Here is a 22618-nt window from a genome sequence, read left to right on the forward strand (position 1 = left end):
CGACTTCCTGCCGGCCTTTTCCTCTGCAGGCCTACAACCTCAAAGGTTCTCCAATCCATTATCCCTTTGAAAACTGCGGTTGTCACACAACACTCCAGGACACGGGGATCTGCGAACATCAGGGTTCACCAGAGCCAGAACCAGCAGCCCACCCGCACACACATTCAGGGAGTGACAGCAGAACGGGCTCACGTAGCCGTGGTGGCTGCCTGAGCCACTCTAAAACCCACAGGGCAGGCCGGAAAGGGGGTGAAGCTGCCGTCCATGGCGTGGATTTCTTCTGCTTCAGGGAAGCCCTGGCTCTGCTTTCAGGGCCCTTCAACTGACGGTTAAGACCCACTCAGGTCACCTAAGATGCTGACCCTTACCTGAAGCCACCTGGTCGTGGGCGCTGGGCACCTCCACCAAACACCCTCACAGCAACACCCAGGGATGGGGCCCGGCCAGGCTGCCCCAGAAAATGGGCCGTCACAATCCCCACATGTCAGCTTTTTAAAAACAGTTTATAAATGTCCATAACCATTCCCCAAATGAAAATGCAGCACTTTCTTCCAAAATTTTGCTGAAACGAGTAATGCTGGAATAAATAAAACTAAAGTGATTAACTGTATGCTCAGTCTTCACTCTGATATCTAAATATTTTATGCAGAGACCCCTAGAACAGGGCAGCTACACAGAGAAAGAACTCAGAAAACTGCACAGGGTCTCTGGGTCTTTGCAGTCAACTGTCCCCACGTGAGTGTGACGCAACGGGGAGGGCAGACACTCCTGGGAACTAGCCCGCGTGACCCCAAAGCTACCGAAGGGGTGGGAGGTGTTCCTGTTTCTAGCAGCAACAGCAGAACGTTCGGGAGAACCCAACAGGGCCCTGTTCTAGAACAAGGAGAACTAGCCGCAGAATCAAAGTTGCTACGGACACACCCCCACAAGTTTAAAAACAAGCTTCTGAAAGATCATATTGATCTGCAAGTAACTACCTTTGAGAACAAAACTCAACACTCTTTAAAGGAAGAAAACAAAACCCAGAGATGCAGCTACATAATGTCCACAATGGCAGGCATCCAATAAAAAATTACCAGCTATGGGGCACCTGGGTCGCTCAGCGGGGTTAAGTGTCTGACTCTTGATTTCGGTTCAGGTTGTGATCTTGGGGTCCTGAGATCGAGCCCGGAGTCAGGCTCCTCGCTCAACACAGAGTCTGCTTGAGATTCTCTCTCTCCCTCTCCCCCTACTTGCACACGCACGCACTGGCTCGTTCTCAGTTAAATAAAATCTTTAAAAAAAAAAATTACCAGATATGTAAAGAAGGAAAATGTGACCCAAAATCAGGAGAAAGCAGCCAACAAAACAAAACATTACAGAAATGATGGAATGAGCAGATCAAGACTTTAAACAGCTATTACAAACATATTAAACAACTTCAAGAGAAACAACGAAGGTAGAGATCAAAGCCATAGAAGAGAATCAACAGGAAATGCAGAGCCGAAAAATCCATTATATGAAATAAAATCATACTGAGGAGTTTAACTGAGGATTAGACACTAAAGGAGAAAAGACAATAAAGGCGACGACAGGGCAACAGAAACTGCTCCAAAGGAGGAAGAGAGTCTCAAAAAGGGGTACACGCAACAGGGCAGAACAAAGCCCAGAAACCCCAGCGGTGCAAACTCGGAGAACACCACCCCGAAGCAGGTGGTAACCAGATTCGCTGAGACTAATCATAAGTATCTTACAAGCACCCAGGGGACCCATAAAGGGGAACGAAGAACACTCACTTCTTATCAGAAGACAACAGAATTCTTTAAAGTGGTGAAAAAGAAGCGTCAGCCTGGAATTCTACAGACAGCAAATACATTCTCAGAAATGAGGATCAAATAAAGACTTTCAGACAACTGAAAGCTGAAAGGATGCCTCAGCAGCAGACCCGCACTACACTACGGGAAATGTTGGAAAAAGTTCTTTGGGCTGAAAGAAACTATCGGATCTCTGCCCTCTGCCCAAGAACCCGTCCACATCCAGCTCCCGGACCCCACTTTGCCCCTTTTTGACCCGAGTTCCATATCCACGCCCTGCTCTTCTGCACCAGCCCATTCGTGCACCCGACACTGCGGTCTCTGAACCCCATGGTTCAGCCTGGCCTTTCGCCTCTGCACCTTCGCCCCCCATCAGCTTCACAAAATGTATCCCCCCCCAACTCTGCGTTTTACGTCGCTGCAGACTGTTGGCTTTCCTTCGCTATCCAGGAACCACAGAGACACAGGAACAGGTCAGAGAGATGCACGGAGAAGGGAGAACCGCAGGGAAGTTAGGACAGAGGAGGGACGACGGCGGGAGCAGTCCTATCCAAGAGGGAAGACGGCGGACTGTGCTAGGACGGAGCAGGCCGGGAGCATCAGGCTGCCTTTCAGAGCCCGCCACGGCTCCCACACAGGGAGCGAGCAGCCTGTGCACCCACGTGGAGCGCTGAAGGACCGGCAACCAGGGTGTCACGCCAGCCACATGGCCTCGGCCCCGGTGACGGCGGCAGCAGCCTGAGGCAGGGCCGGCACTCTCACCTCCACTTTACAAAGGAGAACACCGAGCCACAGGTAACACTGCGTGCCAGGTAATCCACTCACTAAGTGGCAGTCTCCAAGGGGACTCTGGGCCCACGGTCACCCGTGCCACCGACAGGACCAGGGGCCCGCACCCCAGCAGTGCTCCGAAGAGAAAGGACAGAGCCGAGACCCCGAGCCGCTGCTGCCCCCCGGGGGGGCAGGTCTCAGGGAAGGCCCCGGGCGCCCGGTGCTCTAACCGCGGCTCTGAGCTGGCCGTGCGACAGGCAGCTTACTACCTCGCCTTCGAGGGAGGAAAAGACAGCAGCCAACTGACCTCCCGTCCCGTGTGACCAAAGCCCCGTAACGCAGTTTACAAACATAAATGCGGACACAGTCGGCCTGGTACCACGGGAGAACCACACTGGACCAAACCAACCACCCGCTGCCAAGCAAGAAAGGAACTGCAAAGTAGAAATTCTTACTTGGGAAGAGCTGGGGGTTCCTTCGGAAGTTCGGCGGCACCCGCCTGAGCCCCCGGAGGCTCTGCCTCGCCCGAGCTGGGGGCCGCCTCCGGCCCGGCACCCCGTGGGCCCGGTGGTCCCTGAGGCCCGCCCGAGTCTGCGCCGGGGCCGACCTCCACCTCCTGTCCCGGGGCTGGGACTGGCTCTTGCTCAACGGCGGCCGCCACGGCCTCCTCTGCCTCCTTCCTCCTGGCCTTCTCCTCCAGCTCCTTCCTCCTCTTCTCGTCGTCCTGACGGGCCATGTGGTCGAAGGCCGTGAATACCTAAAATCAAAGAGCAATCCAACAGTGAGTTCGCCTGCCCAGTACCAGACCACACGTGCCGTAGGAAGGTAGTAAACTCTGGTTCAGAAGAGGATGACAGAACAGGAGACCACAACACGTTGGCACAACGCAAACACACTTCAACTTCACCCGAAGCTGCTCCGAGGCAATCTTTAACAGCCGTTCCAGCACCAGCAGAAGTGAAACCCTGTACGCCACGACACCTACATGCCCACGAGCCCAACTCCGGGGACCCAAGGACGCGTCACTACGTGGTCTGTCCGCCTTTCATTCACACCGCCCAGTAAGACTCGTTTGCCACGGAAAGAACACACCATCCTGGTACCAAGAGCTGTAAAGGTGCCAACAATTCAGGCTCAAGAAGAGAAGATGAGAATCGAGTTGAAACCACAAAGCATAAGCCGGAGAACCAGGCTGCTGCTGTCTCCCCACACTGCACAGGTGCAGGGGACGTGTGGCTCTCAGAAACCTGGCAATGGGGGCGCCTGGGGGGCTCCGTCAGTTAACCGTCTGCCTTCAGCTCAGGTCATGATCCTGGGGTCCTGGGATCGAGTCCCACATCGGGCTCCCTGCTCAGCGGGGAGTCTGCTTCTGCCTCTGCTAATGCGCGCTCTCTCTCTGACAAATAAATAAATATGTAATCTTTAAAAAAAGAAAGAGAACATGGCAATCAATTCCACAAACAACCATGTGCCTACAACGGGCAAGGAACACAAAAAATCCAAACGACAGCTCCCACCCTCTAAGAACTCGATTGTGGTGCGAGGACCAGCCCTTACCCTTTCCTGGGACACAGTGACATCCATACAAGCGCTGGGACTCTCCACTCACAAAGGACACCGGAAACACGGCATTCTGCGTGCACCTTTCACAGGCACAGACCCACTCGCGGCAGTGCCAACAGGAGGGGCGTGAGGAGCAGCTGTGGTCCCTCCCAATAAGCATACAGATGCACACTCCGTCCCGGGAATCTACGGAAGCTCCTTGGGAGGAAGGGGCTGTGCAGCAGACCCTGAAGACAGGCGCACGTTCCCCAGGAGACTACGGGAAGGAATGCCACAGCTCTGAGACGTGGGGCCGTCCACGGGAGCCGGCGGCAGAACGGCTGCGAGAGTCTCCTCGGGGGGCTAGGGGGACAACCCTGCTCCCTGCTATGTCCCCAGAGGAGCTGAAAACACACCCATACAGAGACCTGCCCGCGGGTGTTACAGCAGCGTCATTCATAAACGCCACAACTCGGTCGCAACCACGGTGCCTGTCAGGGGGTGAACGGTCCATCCAGACAAGGGAGTATTTATCACTCTGTGCTAAAATGAAATGAGCTATCACGTCGTGAAAAGACCTGGAGGAAACTGAAATCACGTTACTAAGTCAAAGAGGCCAATCAAAAAAGTCTATACATATTCTGCATGATTCCAATTCTAGGACATTCTGGAAAAGGTAAAACAACGGAGACGGTAAAGATCCGTGGTGGCCAGGATGGGGTGGGAGGAAGGAACAAGTAAGTGGAGCACAGGAGATTTTTCCAGCAGTGGAACATACTCTGTGCGGTGGATACCTGTCGTTATAGGTCTGTCCAAACCGCAGAAAATGCGCATCACTGAGAGAGAACACTAAAGCCAACCAGGGCTTGGGTGTTCCGGGGTGGAAGGCGCACGGGTTCACGGACCGCAGCAGAGGCCCCCCCGGTGGAGACAGAAAGTGCCCGGGAACTCTGTACCGGCCCCTCCGCTGTGCCCTGAACCTAAAACTGCTCTAAAAAAGTGGTGACAGGGGGGTAGGAGCCCTGTTCCAAGAGGCTAGAGTGCACACGTCTATCCAATGGTCCCGTTCCCTGCACAGAGCAGGAAGACAAAACAGAAAGCCACTAACTACTGAACTCCGCCAAATGCTTTTACGTTCTCTCAAAACCTTCAGGAAGATGCTGTGAGCAAGGCGGCACCGACGTTTCAAAGATGAGGAAAAACTAAGCTCATCCAAGTGGCACTCCACAGAAAGGCCACACACGCAGGGGAAGACCCATGTGACGCTAAGGCGGAAACCAGGCATCGATCCCAGACCCATGTCTACTCCCTCCGGGAACCTGAGCCCCGGCCCGACACCTCCCAGCCCCGTGTTTCTAGCACTGGACTTCACCCTCAGAGCCGCTCATCCTGACGGCCCAGCCCTCATCCTAACCCTGTCCCCTCGGCCCTGGGACCTCCCTGGACGCAGGGCCCGATGCTCCACGGCATGTGCCGACTCTGCCCCCCCGCCCTCCTCTAACCTGTCGCCTGCTTCGCCGCCCCCGTGGCTCCCCGCTCTGCAAGCACAGCTCTGTGGGGCTGGCAGGAGGCCTGTGCCCTCCCGTCGACCGTGTCTGCTGACACAGAGGACTCTCCCAGCAGGTTCGGTGAGGCCCACATGAGCCGTCCTTCCCGATGCTTGGGCAACAGGCCTCAGCAAGCAGGCTTCTCACACTGGACCCAGGACGAGCACAGGGGATCAAGCAGAGAACAGCTCCCCGGGACTCGCCCTCAGCGGCCCAACAAACACCCGGGGCACGTCTGCTCTTAAAGGTCCTCAGGCACCGCAGACTGTTAGAACCAACTCCGGGAAACGCTGGAGAGCGGCCCCTGGGTTTCTGTGGACCCTTCTGCCCTGCCCACTGCCTTCATGCCCCACCGCGCACGCAGCCCCCCGCTTCTCCCGTCCCTCCACCGAGATCATCCCCCTGGTGCTGCCCTCCACGGTCAGCTCTTCTTTCCCTCAAACCACTCGGGTTCCTCATCTCCCGCAACACCCTGTCCCATGGTTCCAAAAGCCCGCGAGCAGGGACTTCCGTCTGCTTTTCTAACTTGTCTAAAACTGAGCTTCCCCCCCTCAACTCGGGGCACCGTTCAGTGACCACATTATCATCATCCCAGTCACCCAGGTTTGAAACCACAGATCATCTCCGGCTCATCCCTCAATTAAACTGGTCCCCAAGTCTGAGACATAACAGCCATTTCATACACTGTGACCAGATCATCTGTCAAACAAGGGCAAAGGCCAACCTTTCAGGTTCGTGGGATTAAATAAAGTAACACCTGAGGTGGAAACCAGTACATCCTAGGTGCTCAGTAAACCTTCTTTCTGCTGCTCCGCGTCTTTCCTGCAAGCTACTGATGTCCTCCCACCCTGCTGTGGACCAAATAACGGAGCGGAAAGATCTGGAACCCCGAAGATGAGGTTCTGCGTTCCAGCCCCACGAGGAGTTTGGAGAAACCACCTAACCCTGCTGAAAAGGCACCTCATCGGCCACATAAGGCCGGACCGGATCGATGTCAGGGGCACTGACTTCCCTAAGGGCCTCTGAGAGGCCGTCCGACGGCCTTCCGACCACTGAAGCCCCGGACCGGAGCCTATCTCCGCCGGTGGTCCCTCCGACACCGAGCTTCTGCGTCTCCACCCGAGCAGAGGAACATGACACCCGCGCAACCCGCCGCTTGCAGCAACACTGCAGGAGACGCCATCGGCCGGCGCCCAGCGAACTATATATAAAGTCCTGCGGGGCCACGGGGGGGGCCGCCAGCAGTTCCACCTTCTCGGGTTCCCACCAGCAGGCGCAACCCCACCTGCCCTGCAAGACGTTCCTCCGACTTCCAGACACCGCCTCTACCCCGTTCCCCGGTCGGCCCTGCACGGTTCCGTCACCGCGGCGGGACCACGCGCGGCCAGCACGTCCCAAGAAGAGGCTCGTCCCCGCCCAGGCTCATCGCCGGCGCTCGGCCGCCGCACGCACCGTCGGCGAACACCTGCTCGCCGCATCAGGCCCGCTCCCCCGTCCCCAGCGCGCACGCAGCGCGCCCGCGGGGACGGCTGTGACCCGGGCTCGCCCCCACGCCGGACCCCCGCCCTCCCCGCCCCCGCGGGCCAGGAAGTCCAGCGGCGGCCCGGCGAGCTCGCGGGCGCGGCCGCGGGAGGCGGGGCCGGGGGAGCGTCGGAGGGGGAAACCGAGGCCGGGAGCGGAGGGCCCCCCCGCCCTGCACCCCGAGCCCGCGGCCGCCCGCCCGCCGCGCGTTACCTGCAGCACCAGGGCCTGCGCCGCCCCGGGCGGGAAGCCCATGCGGTCGGACGGGTGGCGCAGCAGGCGGTAGAAGTCGGTCTTGCGGTAGAGGAAGCCGAAGAGCACGCGCAGGAAGTCCTGGACGTTGCCCACGTGCTGCAGGATGCCCAGCAGGGCCTGGTCGTACAGCTCGGCCGCCCCGGGCTCCATGGCGTCGCCGGCCGCAGAGACGCTGCTCACTGCGGGCGCTGCCCGGACGCCGGCCCACGGCCACTTCCGGCTCGCTGCGGTAACGGCTCCGCCGCCAGCGCAACTTCCGGCCCGCGCCCGCCCGGCCGCCGCTCGTCGGGCCCGGCCGGGTGGCGCCGGGGCGCCCGTACCGCGAGCCCCGCCCCCGCCGCCCGGCCGGCTTTCCCGGGCAACCTCGCGGAGAAGCACACGCGAGCCCCTAAGTGGCTCCTAGGCGCGAGAAGGCCCGGGACGGCGGGACCGAGAGCGCCCAGCGGCCATGTTGCAAACGGGCGGAAGGGGTGTGGCTTGGGCCGCGTCACGTGAGCCCGGTGTTGTCACGTGGTGGGCGGGGCGCCGCCCCTTTCTGGGTAGAGAGCCGGTCTGGGGGGCCGGGGTCCCCGCAGCGGGCGGGTCGGGCGGGGAGGGTGCGGGCGCTGTGTGTCCGGTTAACGGCGCCGGGAGTGAATGCACGGTGACGAGCGGGCACGAATACTCAGTGGAAAGAGCTCGTTGCGGAGTGGAGACTCTGCCGTGCCATCGTCGTGAGACACACATATGTACGCGTGGGTAGCGTGCTCTCGCGTGTGCATCGTCTGCGTGCATAACGCTCGGCACACGTAAGGTCCTCGGTGTCCGCCCTGGCACGATCCCTAGCAAGCCCCAACATAACGCCCATTCAGACACGGAGTGAACACATGCCAAAGGTGTCGTTCGACGAGACTGAATTAATGAAGGAAGCAGTGATATGGTAGGACTGGTTCCAAGAGCATTTGGAGGAACTGGGTATTTATAAACACTTGGAGAAACAGTAAGATTGTTAGGTTGGGTACAAAGCTGGCTGGTGTCCTACAAAATGATAAAACCGTAGGTTAACTTCTCTAGTGGAGAGAAATGCTTTGCATCTCGACTGGACTAATATCTACCAATGAACATGTATCTTCACAGTCTAGGGGCTCTAATTAATTGTAAATAAAGTCAGAACCAGATGAATTGCCCTAGGGCAGTGGTTCTGAAACTTCTTGGAGTCATTTTCACTTTAACATTTATTGAAGACTCCAAAGACCTTTTATGTGGGTCGTTCTTATAGTTACCATATCAGATATTAAAACTGACAAAATGTTTAAATATTTATTCATTTTTAAATAACCATGAAAAGCACATTACATGTTAACATTTTTATGAAGGAATAATGTTCTTCAAAGCAATTAAGATTACTGAGAAGAGTAGCATAGTTTTAAATTTTTGCAAATCCCTTTACTGTTGGGCTTCATGGAAGATAGCAAGATTCTCACATCTTTTGCGTTCACTGCATTGCAATATGTTGTTTTGATGGAAATACATGAAGAAACCCTGTCTTACACAGATTGTAGTTGGAAATGAGAGGAGTATTTTCATTGTCTTTTCAAATAAGAGCATTATTTTTTGAAACCAAAGTTGAACAGGTGGTAGTTTCTTAACAGCTGTAATATGGAACCTGAAACATCAATCAGTGTTTCCTAATTGTCACATTAATACCCATTGGTCTGTCCTGAACTTTGAATGGATCTTTCACAGGCATGATTTCCTAACACCAGACTGGAATGCAGAATGTAGCAAAACAAATCACATCACAAATGTGTGAAGCAGCCTCACTGAATGGGCTGACCTAAGTACGTCTGGAAATGAACGGAGTCTAAGACTAAAGGCAAAGGGAGCTAAAAATAGACGCTTCATCCTAAAGTTGTTTCCCGTGGGGGTGTGGGCTATCATCTGAAGATACTACCCACATATAAGGGAGGTGAGCGATCAGGCAAGTTGTGCGGGTGGTGGAATGAGGCTTCTCACTACTGGCATGGGAGCTTACTTACAGAGAAGCCGGGGAGGAGTCCAGAATGATTCGTGTGGCGATGAATTAGAGCTGGAAGCATCAGCATGAACCTAAGTTAAGCCTCCTCTGGCTACAGATGGCTACACGTAGAGAGATTTATAGAAATGGGCACATACGTGTGTCAGTTTACACACATATACTTGGTTGCTCTCCCGGCTGAGAGAGCCCAAGAGCAGCAATGCCCCAGCAGCAAAGTGCACACGGAGTGCCAGATCCTGGGTTCGAATCCCATCTCCAACTGAAGGGCCAGGACTTCTTGGAGAAATGGCTGATTCTCGGACTTGGGCAGAAAATACACAAGCTGAACCTGCACCAACTTGCTAGTAGCGCCGAGAGCAAGGAAAAAAGGAAGAACCTTCCATGATGGGCGTATGACAAAGGGACATAGGAGCCTACAGAGAGAGCTCCCGATGGCCCAAGCTGGAACGATCTGAGCAACACAGTGAAGTAGTATCATATTAGAGCCCAGACTACAAAAGGAATGTCCGTGGGTCCATACAGTATATATCACACTGAATGAATGAACGTACGGAGGGAAATAGACTATTTTCCTGTGGAGAAGAATTCCAAGTAATTTATGTAAGTACTCTGCCCTCCAGGACGTGGAGCACAACTCCCCACTCCCTAAGTGTAGGCCACACATGGTGACTTCCCTCCAAATAGCACCACGTGAACAGCACGGAAGGCGGGAGCGTAACTACTGAGGAGACACCTGACAGACATGACCTCGGCCAGGTGACAGGAGTCCATGCCGGCAGTGGGAAATCGGGGATAGCCTGCACCCTTTACATCATCTGCTGAGAAGGACGCTCCACCTCGTGGTGTCTCGGCCAAAACCCCATAATTCCAGTCTAGTTAGGAGAAACACACCAGACAAACCTCATTTGAGGGACATTCTACCAAATGCCTGACCAGTCCTCCTGGAAACTGTCAAGGTCATCGCAAACAAGGAAAGTCTGACAAACTGCCACAGCTAAGAGCCTAAGTAGACATAACAACTAAATGTCACGTGCTGTCCTGCATGCGATCCTGGGACAGAAAGAGGGATGCCAGGTAGACTCTAAGGAAATCTAAATAAAGCATGGACTTGAGTAGTCGTTATCAATACTGGTGTATGAACAGTGCATTGATGAATGTACTAGGCTAATATAATATGTTAATCAGGTAAAATGGGTGTGAGGTCTATAGGACCTCTCTGTACTATCTTTGCAATTTTTCTGTAAATCTAAAACTATTCTAAAATTTTAAAAAGTTTGCTTTTTAAAAATGTATTTTAAAAAAAGATAATCATCCATAATCCTACCCTTTCCCCCAAAGAGCAAGTGGGATGTACTGTGTTGGTGTTGGTCCAGGGAGGGAGGCCCCCTCATCCGCTGCTGGTGGGGGTGTGAAGAGGGGAGCAGCTCTGGGGGTTCGCTTTGTCTGTACCCCTACATTACCTCGCCAACACCGCCTCCAGGTAGCTCTCCCGCATATACACCAGGAGACCGGTAAATACATGCTCAGCCTCACAGAGGCTCCTGCTCTGTACCTGAAATCCCTGGGTGAGATAAATTTCAGGAATTGGGCTTTTAGAAAAGTAATATGATGCTTAGGCTGTTTTAGATAATGCACCCCATCAGGGCCTTGCCTGCACACAATGTAATCAGGCTCATCAACTGCCCGAATATCTGGCCACTCCCATCAAGGACAGCAAAGGGCATAAATACCCCATTCATGAAGCATATAAATAGACACATCTTGTCTGGTCACTTTTTGCCACCAAATGAGTTTGTCCCAAACTAACAAAGGAAAAAGAAGACAAACTAGATTTTCAGAGATTTGGGGATTTGGGAATTCCATATGAGTGATTATCGAGGTGTAGAGGAAACGTAATTGGGGGCATTGTGCCCACCAGCAGAGGAAGGGATAAAACCACTGTGTTGGCTCACACAGGGGAATCCAGTGGGGCCACCGCGACCACTGGGCAAGGTCTACGGGTCCCCCGTGAATAAATCTAACGTGTGTAGCCTGGGAAACGCGCTGCAAAAGCGGACGCCAAGTATGATTCCATTTATGAAACATTTTAAAATGTGAAATAATACTATATATTGTTTACATATAGATATATGGAATTAAAGTTTAAAAACTTGCAGGAGGAAGACACACGCCAAGTTCGAGAGACAGGAGCAGGTCACCCCCATGCTGCCGCTCGCCGCCTTCAGCATAACCATGTCCTCATGGGTACAACCCGGTGGCCAGAGAAGGTCCCACCACAGGCACCCCCGTGGGGACAGCCTCTCCCAGAGCCTGTGGGGAGGACAGGGGAAGGGAACCCGAGTGGCCCCCGGTGTCATCAGAACTCGTGTCCCCTGCGGGGCAGAGAACCGTCAAGGCCACTCTCGGCGGGATGTTCGAAGCCGTAGTTGACGTAGGTGCTGCTGGCCGCGGACGTCGCGTCCGGGTGGCTCGGGCAGGAGGCCATCCTGGCCCTGGCAGCCTCTTCCATCTGCTGCTCCAGCACCAGAGCTGCGTTGACATCGGGCCCTGCAGGGGAACAGCCACAGAGGACCGCGGTCAGGGCGGCCATGTGCTGAGCGGGAGGCTCCTCCCCGCCCGGAGTCTGTCAGCGGGAGGAGGAACGGCTCTCTTAGCACGGAGGGCTTGCTGGGGGCTGCCACCGGGCGTTCCAGGGGGAAGGGAGAGAGGGGTGCCCAGGCAGGCGGGGATCTGCTCTGCAAGACAGATGTGGGGGGCGATAGGAGGGGCGGGGCCGCTGTGTGGGAGGCGCCCTGCTGGGCGGGGACTGCTGGGTGCAGGGGGCGGGGCCGCTGTGTGGGAGGCGCCCTGCTGGGCTGGGACTGAGGGGTGCAGGGGGCGGGGCCGCTGTGTGGGAGGCGCCCTGCTGGGCGGGGACTGCGGGGTGCAGGGGGCGGGGCCGCTGTGTGGGAGGCGCCCTGCTGGGCTGGGACTGAGGGGTGCAGGGGACGGGGCAGCTGTGTGGGAGGCGCCCTGCTGGGCGGGGACTGCTGGGTGCAGGGGGCGGGGCCGCTGTGTGGAAGGCGCCATTCTGGGATGCGCTGCTGGGTGCAGGGGGCGGGGCCGCTGTGTGGGAGGCGCCCTGCTGGGCTGGGACTGCTGGGTGCAGGGGGCGGGGCCGCTGTGTGGGAGGCGCCCTGCTGGCTGCAGGGGTGCGGAAGGCCCTGCCCCCACGCGCAGGCGCCTGGGCACTCACCCAGGTAGCTGAGGACCACCGGCAGAAAGACCAGGCCGTGCAGAAGGCCCAGCACGGTGATGAGGAGGTTGAGGCGGAAGAAGAAGATCTGGATGAGCTGCGCCTTGGCCAGGCCCAGGACGAGGATGCCGGGCAGGTTGGTCATGGCCACGCCAGCGAACACCTGGGGGTCACAGGCAGGCGTGAGGCCGGGCACGGGGCGACGGGCGGAGGGGGGTAGGGGGGCGGCGGGCCCGCTCACCGCGCTGCCCATGAAGACGGTGGCCTCCTTGGCCCTCTCCAGCCGGGTGGGCCGGGTGCTGACGGCAAAAGCGCGGGTGATGTGCGACACGAACTCCACGGAGATGCCCACCGCCTGGGGGCAGAGGGGGGCGTTAGGCGTGCAAGGGCCGGAGCGCGGGGTCTCCGGAAGGCAGCAGAGTGTCGGGTGAGGACGGGTTACCGTGACCAGGTTGATGAGGGACACGGCGTTGTAGCTGATGCCCCACAGGGCCATGAAGCCCACAGTGTCCACGAGGATCATGATGATGGAGAACAGGTTGAGGAGGCCCGAGCGCAGGTCCATGCCCAGCAGCAGGCAGCAGACGATGAAGGTGGGCAGCAGGCAGATGGCCAGCATGAAGAGGCCCTCGGGGACCACGTTCAAGTACTGCTCGTAGAACACGTTGGTGATCCTGCGGGGGGCGGAGCGCTGTCACCGCTGGGGCGCGTGGCCTCCCGCGTCGGGCTCGGCGCGCCCCGGGGACCCTCTCCGCTCCCGCCGCCCCTGCCGCCCCCGCCGCCGGGCCTCACGTGTAGGGGAAAACCTCGAAGGCCGGGTCGGTGCCCGGCACCTGCCGCAGGTAGGCAGTGATGTTGGCCGCCAGCGCGCGTGACGCCCGCAGAGCTTCCGTGTAATCCTGTGAGTTCCGCAGCGGCTTGTGGTAGGCCATGAACCGCGAGGCTGCACCCGCGGGGGGCAGAGGAACAGAGGAAGGGCAAGGTCAGAGCCCGCTGCAGGCACCCTCAGACCCTGGGGCACACCCGACTGCGATCAGGGTTGGGAGGCCACCCCGATGGAATATTCCGTTGTGAGCAAGCGGGGTTCACACTGCAGCCCTGCAGCCGGTCCTACCGCCGCGGGAGCCCCGGGCCCAGCCTGCCTCTGCCGGGTGCACCCTAAAGACACCGCCCAGATAAACCCAGATGCTGTGCTCTAGGGTTTCAAAACACGCATTGGATTTTTCAAATTAAGTCAATTACTTTTCCAATGTGCATCTTCCTAGAGGGAAGGTCCAGAAGGGGAGACAGAAATGCAGGAGCGGTTCAGCTGATAGGGTGACCGCAGGGCAGGGGCAATCGTCATCCGTTTAGCCAGCTGCCCACATCTGTGGTGATTGGTGCATGTGAGTAAGGGGTGTGGCTGACCCCCCAGCCCTGGAAGAGTCCAGGAGTGTCTCGCTGACTGAGGATTTGGGGGTGGCGAGAAGGAAGCAGGGCAGACGGGTGAAGTCTGAGAATGGGGAGCTGGGTAACATGGCCTCTGAGGACAGGGCCAGGGCAGGTGGAAGACTCCCCATGAAGGAGGAAGGGGAGAAGATTGCAGATTGAGAGGCTCTTCCCCGGGGCTTGTGGTGACCCCCAGGGCAGCTAACTCTGACCTTCCCTGCCGGGTGAGGCCACACTTACCTAAAATCTGGCCATTGGGTCCCAAATGCACAGAGGTGTTATACGCGGCCAATCCCCTGCAAGGCCGGAGCAAAGGCTTAATCAGGGACCTCGGCCACCCTCGCAGACCGTCTGTGCTTCCCACCCAGGCTTACCCTTTGGGACACTGGATGTTGGGCGGGTCACTGAGGAACCAGGGAAGGTACTTGTGAAACTGCTCCTCTGAGGGCCGGACAGGGCCCAGTGTGAAGTTCATGCAGTTTTTCAAGCAGGCCAGGGAGTCTGCAAAGACAGCGGGGGCTCTGGGCAGTGCCCCCCCGGGCTGGGCAGCCCTCCATCCCCATCCAGGTCCCCAGGCACCTGCCGCCCCCAAAACATGCAGCACGCGTGTGGCACGTGTGCTCTGGAGGAGGAGGGCTTCCCCTCTAGGTCATGGAAACCACCAGCAACTATAGCAGGTGAGGAAGCCAAGTGTACGGCCAAGAGATGACCCCCTTCGGCCTCCCCACTCCGCTGACAGATGCAGCTACTCTGGGGCCAGAGCCACATGCTACACTCGGCTCTCCCCCTTCCACCACCCGTGAGATCACAACTCGGGGGGTGCTCACCCCCACACGTGCCCCAAGCCTGTGCCCCCACCCTCACTGACCCTGCGAGAGTGCGGGAGGGGCTAAGAGGGCCTAGCCATGCTCCCCTCGCTTGCCTCAGTTTCCCCAAGCTGTGGTAGGCCGGGAGCCCCCAGAGGCCCTGACTCACTGACGGTCGAGGGGCAGAATTCGCCTTTATGAGCACCAAAGGCATAAAGGCGGCAGCAGGAGGATGGCGTCAGCCAGTCGATGAAGTCATCCACCCAGGAGGAGGCGGGGATGGCCAGGTAAGACCTGAGGGTCAGGGGAGAGGACGCTGGGGGGGGCAGGACCTGCTGGGCAGGTAGTGAGTCCTTTCCGGGGCCCGCCCCCCTCCTCCCCAGGCACAGGGCAGCGGGAGGACAGGTGGGTGAGGTCAAGGAGTCCGGAAGGGGGGGTGGGGGGCACAGACAGGGCTTGGCTGGGGCACTCACTCCTCGGGGAACTCGGTGGCATACTGTATCTTCTGGGTTAAGGAGTAGCTGTCGCATCCCGCACTAGAGCAAATGGCATTCATACCCGCCTTGCTGGAGAAGTTGTAGCCCCCCGTGGTGACAAAGTAGACTGGAACCCCCACCTCAAAGTAGCGGTTCAGATTGAAGAAATAGTCCAGCAGGTATGAGTCCTGAGAAGACGGAGCAGAAGGTACCAGGCATCCATCCCCCCACCTGGACACCCCTGCGCCAGAAGCACCTGTCTGATAGACATAGTTTGGAGCTCCGGGGTCTGCCGAGAGCTTGCAGCTCCCAGGGAAAGGCCTGGAAGCTGAATAGTGGTCAGTGCCAATCGCCTTCAGCTCTCAGCATGGTACCGGCTGGCTGGCCACGTGCAGGCACTTTGCACACAGCTTGTGGAGCCCAGCGTGGGACAGGAGGACCCCGGCCCCTAAAGATCATGGCTTTGCACTCTGATTGCTGAGCACTGCTCCGATCTCAGTGGTGCAGAGTCGGGCTGCTGCCGTCAGCCCCCTCCTCAAGCTGGCACGCCTGCTGAGATGTTTAAGTGACTAGTGACAGGTTTATTAATTTTCCTCACCATGTTTTCCCTTTTCCCCCTTTTGGCAGGCAGACGTAGAAGGAATGGGACATTCAGAAGCAATCACAAATACAAGAGAAGTCACCGTACGTTAGGGTACCGGGGAAAGGCTCAGGCTCAGAAAAGATCTGATAAGTCTTTAATTTTACGCCTCAGGCTAATCTCCAGGACCGAGACACCAGCAACAATCACATTTCTTTTTTTATTTTTATTTATTTATTTTTTTTTTTAAAGATTTTATTTATTTATTCATTAGAGACAGAGAGAGAGAGAGAGAGGCAGAGGGAGAAGCAGGCTCCCAAGGAGCAGGGAGCCCGACGCGGGACTCGATCCCAGGACCCTGAGATCATGACCTGAGCCGAAGGCAGACGCTTAACCATCTGAGCCACCCAGGCGCCCACATTTCTTTTTTTAAAGCAAACCCCCTGGGAAGGGGGAGAATCTGATCTTTAGAGATCAGATACGATAAGACTCAACTGTCCATTTCTCAACAACAACCATCGCAGACACTCATCAGACAGACACTTTAAAACATCTGCCTTAGGGATGCTCAAAGGGCATCCAGACAAAGCCAAGAAAAGAAAGTATGGACAAAATGGAATGATCAACCAATAGAAAACATAAAACAGAATCCAGAAAGGAATTTTGGAGCTGGAAAGTACGAGGGCTACATGAAAAATTCTGGTCATAGATTACATAATCTTACATACATGAAACTCTAAAATTTCACCCCAAACCCCTTAAAACAAGTAAATAAATTGAGCAAGGTTGCAAGTTACAAGATCAACACATAAAAATCAGTTGCATTTCTATACATGAGCACTGACTAATCCAAACAGGAAACTAGGGAAAGCCTAGTTACAATAGCATAAAGAGAATAAGGTACTTAGGAATTAATGTCACCCAAGGGGTGAATGGACTACACGCTGACAACCACACAGCATCGCCGAAAGAAATTAAAGAACACACAAATAAGCAGGAAGACATCTGCGTTCGTGGGCCAGAAAACTGATTATCATCCGCTAGAGAGTCTCCAGATTCAGTGCAATCCTGTCCAGATCCCAATGACCTTTCTTGCAGAAATAGAAAAATCCATCCTAAAATCCACAAGGGACTCCAAATAGCCCAAACAATCTTTAAAAGAAGAATAAAGTTGGAGGACTCAGGGCACCTGGGTGGCTCAGTCAGTTGGGAGTCCAACTCTTGATTTTGGCTCAGGTCGTGATCTCAGGGTCGTGGGATCCAGCCCTCCATTGGGCTCCACACTCAATGGGCACTCTGCTTGGGATTCTCCCTCTCCCTCTGCTCTTCCCCGCGCTCACTCGCTCTCTCTCAAATAAATAAATAAATAAATAAATTTTTTTAAAAAGTTGGAGGACTCACATTTCCTGATTTCAAACCTTGCCACAAAAATACAGTAATCAAAGCAGTGAGGTGCCAACATGAAGACAGACACATAGACCAACCAAATGGAAGAGCAAGCCCAGGCATAAACCCAGGCATATATGGCGACATGGAATTTGACAAAGGAGCCCAGGCCATTCAGTGGGGAAAGGAAGTCTCCTCAACAGATGGTGCTGGGACAATGGGACATCCACACAAAAAAGAATGAAGTTGGACCTTCAAAAATATACACAACTATAGCAGCAATGTCTACAAGAGCCAGACTGTGGAAAGAGCTCAGATGTCCTTCGACAGATGAATGGATAAAGAAGATGTGGTACATATATACAATGGAATATTATGCAGCCATCAAAAAGAATGAAATCTTACCACTTGCAACAACATGGATGGAACTGGAGGATATTATGCTAAATGAAGTAAGTCAATCAGAGAAAGACAAATACCATATGATCTCACTCATATGTGGATTATAAGAAACAAAACAAAGGATCACGGGGGAAGGGAGCGAAAAATAAAACAAGATGAAATCAGAGAGGGAGACAAACCATAAGAGACTCTTAACTCTAGAAATCAAACTGAGGGTTGCTGGAAGGGAGGTGGGTGGGGTGATGGAGTAACTGGGTAATAGGCATTAAGAAGGGCATGTGATATAATGAGCACTGGGTATCATATGCAACTGATGAATCACTGAACTCTACCTCTGAAACTAATAATACACTGTATATTAACCAAATTGACCTTAAATTAAAAAAAAATTAATACATACATATATGTTATATATATGTATATAATTACATATACATAATTTTGGTTATATGCTCTTAAATGATTATCAAAATATCTATATCTCTTTACAAATATAGATATATACTCTTTCTAATGTGTTATCTCATTTATGTAAGTACATTTTCTTCTGTGATTAACTTTTACTAATGTAAAACTTTTACTAATGCTTTGATTTCTGTGTGCCTCATTCTAGTCAGATAATGAAGTGACTATGCAATCTATGAGAAAAACAATTATATAACGAAGTGTTTGTGACACAGGTATGATAATTTTTTACATTAAAAATATAATCACAATAAAAAAATTATACACAACTATGGGGCACCTGGGTGGCTTGGTCAGTTGAGCATCTGACTCTTGACCTCAGGTCAGGTCTTGATCTCGGGGTTATGAGTTCAAGCCCCATGCTGGGTTCCACACTGGGTTTGGAGCCTACTTAAAAAAAAAAAGGAAAGAAAAAAATATACATAACTATGTACAAAAATTAACTCAAAATGGATCCAACACTTAAGAGTTGAATTTGTAATACCCTTAGAGGAAACATAGGAGAAAAGCTTCAAGATACTGGATTTGGTGATTATTTCTTGAATGACACCAAAAGCCCAGTTAACAAACAGGAAAATAGGCAAATTGTACTTGATGAAAATGAAAACTTTTTTTTAAAGATTTTATTTTTAAGTCATTGCTACACCCAACGTGGGGCCTGAACTCATGACCTGAGATCAAGAGTCACATGCTCTTCCCACTAAGCCAGCCAGGCACCACAAAACTTAAAAACTTTTGTTTATCAGAGCACACTACCGATAGAGTAGAAAGGCAACCAATAGAAATGAAGAAAAATCTGCAAATCATGTATCTGATAAGGGATTACTACCCAGAATATCTAGAGAACTCCCAAAATTCAACAAAGAAACAAAACAACAACAACAACAAAGCAAGGTGTTTCAAAAATGGGCAAAACACTTGAACAGACATTTCTCCAAAGAAGACACACAAATGGCCAATGAGCGCATGAAAAGATTCTCGACATCACTGCTCATCAGGGAAAGCAGATCAAAACCTCACTGAGATGCCACTTCACACCCGTCAGGACAGCTGCCATTGAAACGGAAAAAGAAAAAAGCCAGAAACAACAAGTGTTGGCGTGGACAGGGAGACATCGGACCCCTAGAGAGCCATAGAGGGGATCATAAAACAGAACAGCTGCGTGGAAAACAGTATGGTGGTCCTCAAAAAACTAAAATTAGAATTATGATCTGATCCAGCAGTTCCACCTCTGGGAACACATCCAAAAGCAGGTTCTGGAAGAGACAGATGTGCACCCGTGTTCACGGCACCCTCATTCCCAGCCGCTCAGACCCAGAAGGATCCTGTGTCCATAGCAGACAAATGATGCATAAACAAAATGTGGGGTATGTGTATGAAAATCCTCAGCCTGGAAGAGGAAGGACATTCTGACACCTACTCTAGCGTGGATGAACCTGGAAGATGTGATGCTGAGTGGAATGAGCCACACACACAGGACACACTGTAGGGTTCCCATTCTGGGAGGTGCTGAGAGACGTCCAATCCACGGAGACGGAGAGGAGATGGTGGGCACCAGCACGGGGGGACCACAGGAGGGTTGGTGGGGGTCCACAGGCAGGTGGGATCATCCTCGATGCTGTCCTCCTCAGATCCTACACATGCTCCAGCCCCTCACACCTCTCTTCTACCCACGAGGCTCTCCAACTCCTCCAGCCACAGAGGTCTTGCCTTCCACAGAGCCCCATGGGGCCTGGGCATTCATGAACTGATTCAGCTTCCCTCCCCAGGTCAGCACCGTGAACAGCCCTGTACCGCCCGCCAAGCCCCTGGCCCCTGCCCTGCACCAGCCGTGTGTGCTGACCCTCCTGAACCCCAGGGGAGTGAGGCCACTAACTAGAGGTCACCAGGCGCGGCTCACCTTGGGCAGGGCCAGCTCCTGATCCAGTCCCACGCTGATGTGGCACATGAAATAGAGCCCCACTCCAAACAGGCCCATGAACAGCAGCGGCTGAGGAAGTAGGGGGATATTCTGGAGCTGGGCAGACTTGAATCCCAGCTGCCCCTGTGCTTGAGTCCCGGGGCCGGGGCAAGCTGTCGACCCCTTCGCAGGCAGGCAGGACCAGGGGCCAGGCTGAGCAGACCCTCCCACTCCCGCTGCCCCAGGGGTGGGAGGACCCCCAAGCTGTGCCTCCCACCCCACTCACCACGACCACGCGCGTGACCCGGTGCAGCAGGAGTGGGACATAGAACTTCCGGAAGAATCGGAGCAGGAGCCCCTCGCTTTGGTCAGGTGGGCGCAGCTTCGGGATGCGAATGCAGGGGCAGACATCCAACCGGGAGGCCTAGAGGGAAGCAGTCCCTCCGGGTGGCCCCAAAGCAGCCCCGGGCACTGCCTCCCCCCCCGCCCCCCGCGGAAGTGCCTCGCAAGGGGATGTGCCAGAGTGCTGTGTTGTTTGTTTTTCTATCTTGATTAAACACCTCTAAACTTTGCACTGTCGCAGAAACGCTAGCTCCCCGTCAACATCTCACTTCCATTTTTTTCTCGACCTTTTGTACTTTGCAGGTTTGATCATATTCCCCTAAATCACCTTTTCTATGGGGCCCTGGGGGCTTCGTGGCCCCGCAGAGATGAGGCCGGGCGGGGCCCTGGGTCCCGCACCACACCTACCTCCTGCCTCCTGCTGTCCAGAGAAAACAGGGCCACGAAGGCGGACACCTGGAGCAGGAAGTCGAGGACGATCGCAAAGCCGGAGGTCAGGGCAAAGGTTCTCACAGCTGGCATGGGGGTCAAGGCCCCTGGGGGTGCAGGGGTGAGTCTCAGGGCGAGGCGTCTGCTCAGAGCAGTGGAGGGAAGGGGGCTGCCCACACCCCGTGCCCCCAGCCCTCCTGCGGCCTGGCGGGGAGGGGCCGCCCAGGCTCACCGAGAAAGAAGCAGATGGCCTCAGACAGGCTGCAGAGCAGCATGCTGGGGGCCACTCTGCCCAGCGCGCGGCCGATGTGCTCCTCTCGCCGCTCTCCGGGCCTCCGAGGCAGCCTCTGAGTGGGGACATCAGGGACAGGGTCCAGAGCCAGCCATGGGCAGGGAGCTGGCCCGTGCCCGCGCTCACCCTCGTCAGGAGCAGACCCCCGCGAACGCTCTGCTCTCTGCCTCGTCCACTTCGCGGGGTCTGGCCCAGAGACATGCTTGGCGCGTTTGGGGATGTCCATAGCCTGCTTATTCCAACATATCCCCGGGTCCCTCAATGTCCACCGACAGGAGAGCCTAAATCAACTTGGACTGTGCGTCCATGGCATGCCCCGGAGGAGACTGTGACCCTCATAGAGGGCATGACGGCCCGAGGGAGAGCGAGTGCAGGGGACACACGCGCTATGAAGATGACCCGGAACCCTCCGATCTCTACAGGAACCTGGGACGTGCATGCACGAGCAGAGCTGGCCAGAAGCCCGGGGGGTGCAGGGCCGCCCCAGCGAGAGGGAGAGACCCCCCCCGCCCTCTCACCTGGTACTCCAGAACAAAGATGAAGATGTTGTCGGCCCCCACGGCAAGCACCAGGAAAGGCACCACCTGCAGGATCACCAGGGAGGAGGGCACGCCCAGGTAGGAGAAGAAGCCCATGGCCGCCGTGACTGCTCCCAGCACCACCGCCACTCCGCCCAGGCCCAGCGTGACCTTGGAGTCCACCTGCCATGGGACCAGGCTCAGCCCCCGGGCTGCACCCCACGGGAGCCCGCGCCTCTCCCGCAGCACGCCTTGTGGGGTGTTCTAAAGCTCAGCTCTGTCTGCTCCAGGGCGGGACACCCCCAAGAAGCATTACCCTGCGGGGAAGCTTCCGGATGTCCGGACAAGCCACCCCGCCGCGCCCCCGCCCCCCGAATTCTCACCGGCACTCGGCGCCAGCTGCAGTATCTGCCCAGGGCCACGGAGATGTACAGGAAGATGGCGATGTAGCTGACCCCGAAGATGGGCAGGTCCTGGGCCGTGGTGCGGTTGATCTCGTCCTCCAGGGAGCGCTGCGGATGCACAGCCCAACGGCACTGACCCAGGGGCTCCCTGAGCCCCAGCGGGGCTGCGGGAGGGGAGGAACCCACCCGAGGCCCCCCCACCGGGGCCCTCCCCCCCCGCAGAGCCAGGGACCCTGAAACCTGCCTCCGCCATGAATGCGACCTGGAACCTGCCAGCTGTACGCTGCTGGAAGGCTTTCACGTGCTCCAAGAAGGCCGCCTCCCAGAGCTTGGCCTGCGCCAGCCGGGGGTCCCCGGGGGCATAGTTGTTGAGGGAGAAGGTCATGATCAGGGCCTCTGCCTCAGAGTAGTCCTTCCCTGGGATGAGAAATGCTCAGCCACCCTTCTTCCTCACCCCTGCTCCCCTCCCCCACTCCAGCCCATCCCTCCTCCCCTCCCCCACTCCAGCC

General features: G+C 55.5%; 2 protein-coding genes across 2 annotated transcripts in view; both read right to left on the bottom strand.

Moving 5' to 3' along the window:
• The window catches only part of NUDCD3 (NudC domain containing 3), a 58462-nt gene extending 50780 nt beyond the window's left edge, over positions 1 to 7682 (bottom strand). Inside the window, exons 1-2 of the mRNA XM_032430511.1 lie at positions 7388 to 7682; positions 3020 to 3321 (exon numbers count right to left, since the gene is read on the bottom strand). Of these exons, the coding sequence (XP_032286402.1) occupies positions 3020 to 3321; positions 7388 to 7579 (494 nt within the window). The 5' untranslated portion in view covers positions 7580 to 7682. The remainder of the gene's footprint in view (positions 1 to 3019; positions 3322 to 7387) is intronic.
• Positions 7683 to 11529: 3847 nt separating this feature from the next.
• The window catches only part of NPC1L1 (NPC1 like intracellular cholesterol transporter 1), a 16613-nt gene continuing 5524 nt past the window's right edge, over positions 11530 to 22618 (bottom strand). The window contains exons 4-19 of the mRNA XM_032430568.1: positions 22354 to 22526; positions 22089 to 22217; positions 21706 to 21888; positions 21128 to 21242; positions 20875 to 21002; positions 20411 to 20548; positions 20125 to 20214; positions 15389 to 15579; positions 15085 to 15209; positions 14484 to 14610; positions 14350 to 14405; positions 13474 to 13624; positions 13124 to 13355; positions 12923 to 13036; positions 12682 to 12844; positions 11530 to 11993 (exon numbers count right to left, since the gene is read on the bottom strand). Coding sequence (XP_032286459.1) covers positions 11803 to 11993; positions 12682 to 12844; positions 12923 to 13036; positions 13124 to 13355; positions 13474 to 13624; positions 14350 to 14405; positions 14484 to 14610; positions 15085 to 15209; positions 15389 to 15579; positions 20125 to 20214; positions 20411 to 20548; positions 20875 to 21002; positions 21128 to 21242; positions 21706 to 21888; positions 22089 to 22217; positions 22354 to 22526 — 2306 coding nt within the window. The 3' untranslated portion in view covers positions 11530 to 11802. The remainder of the gene's footprint in view (positions 11994 to 12681; positions 12845 to 12922; positions 13037 to 13123; positions 13356 to 13473; positions 13625 to 14349; positions 14406 to 14483; positions 14611 to 15084; positions 15210 to 15388; positions 15580 to 20124; positions 20215 to 20410; positions 20549 to 20874; positions 21003 to 21127; positions 21243 to 21705; positions 21889 to 22088; positions 22218 to 22353; positions 22527 to 22618) is intronic.

Source organism: Phoca vitulina, unplaced genomic scaffold, assembly GCF_004348235.1.
Source record: "Phoca vitulina isolate PV1807 unplaced genomic scaffold, GSC_HSeal_1.0 scaffold44, whole genome shotgun sequence".
NCBI lineage: Eukaryota > Metazoa > Chordata > Mammalia > Carnivora > Phocidae > Phoca > Phoca vitulina.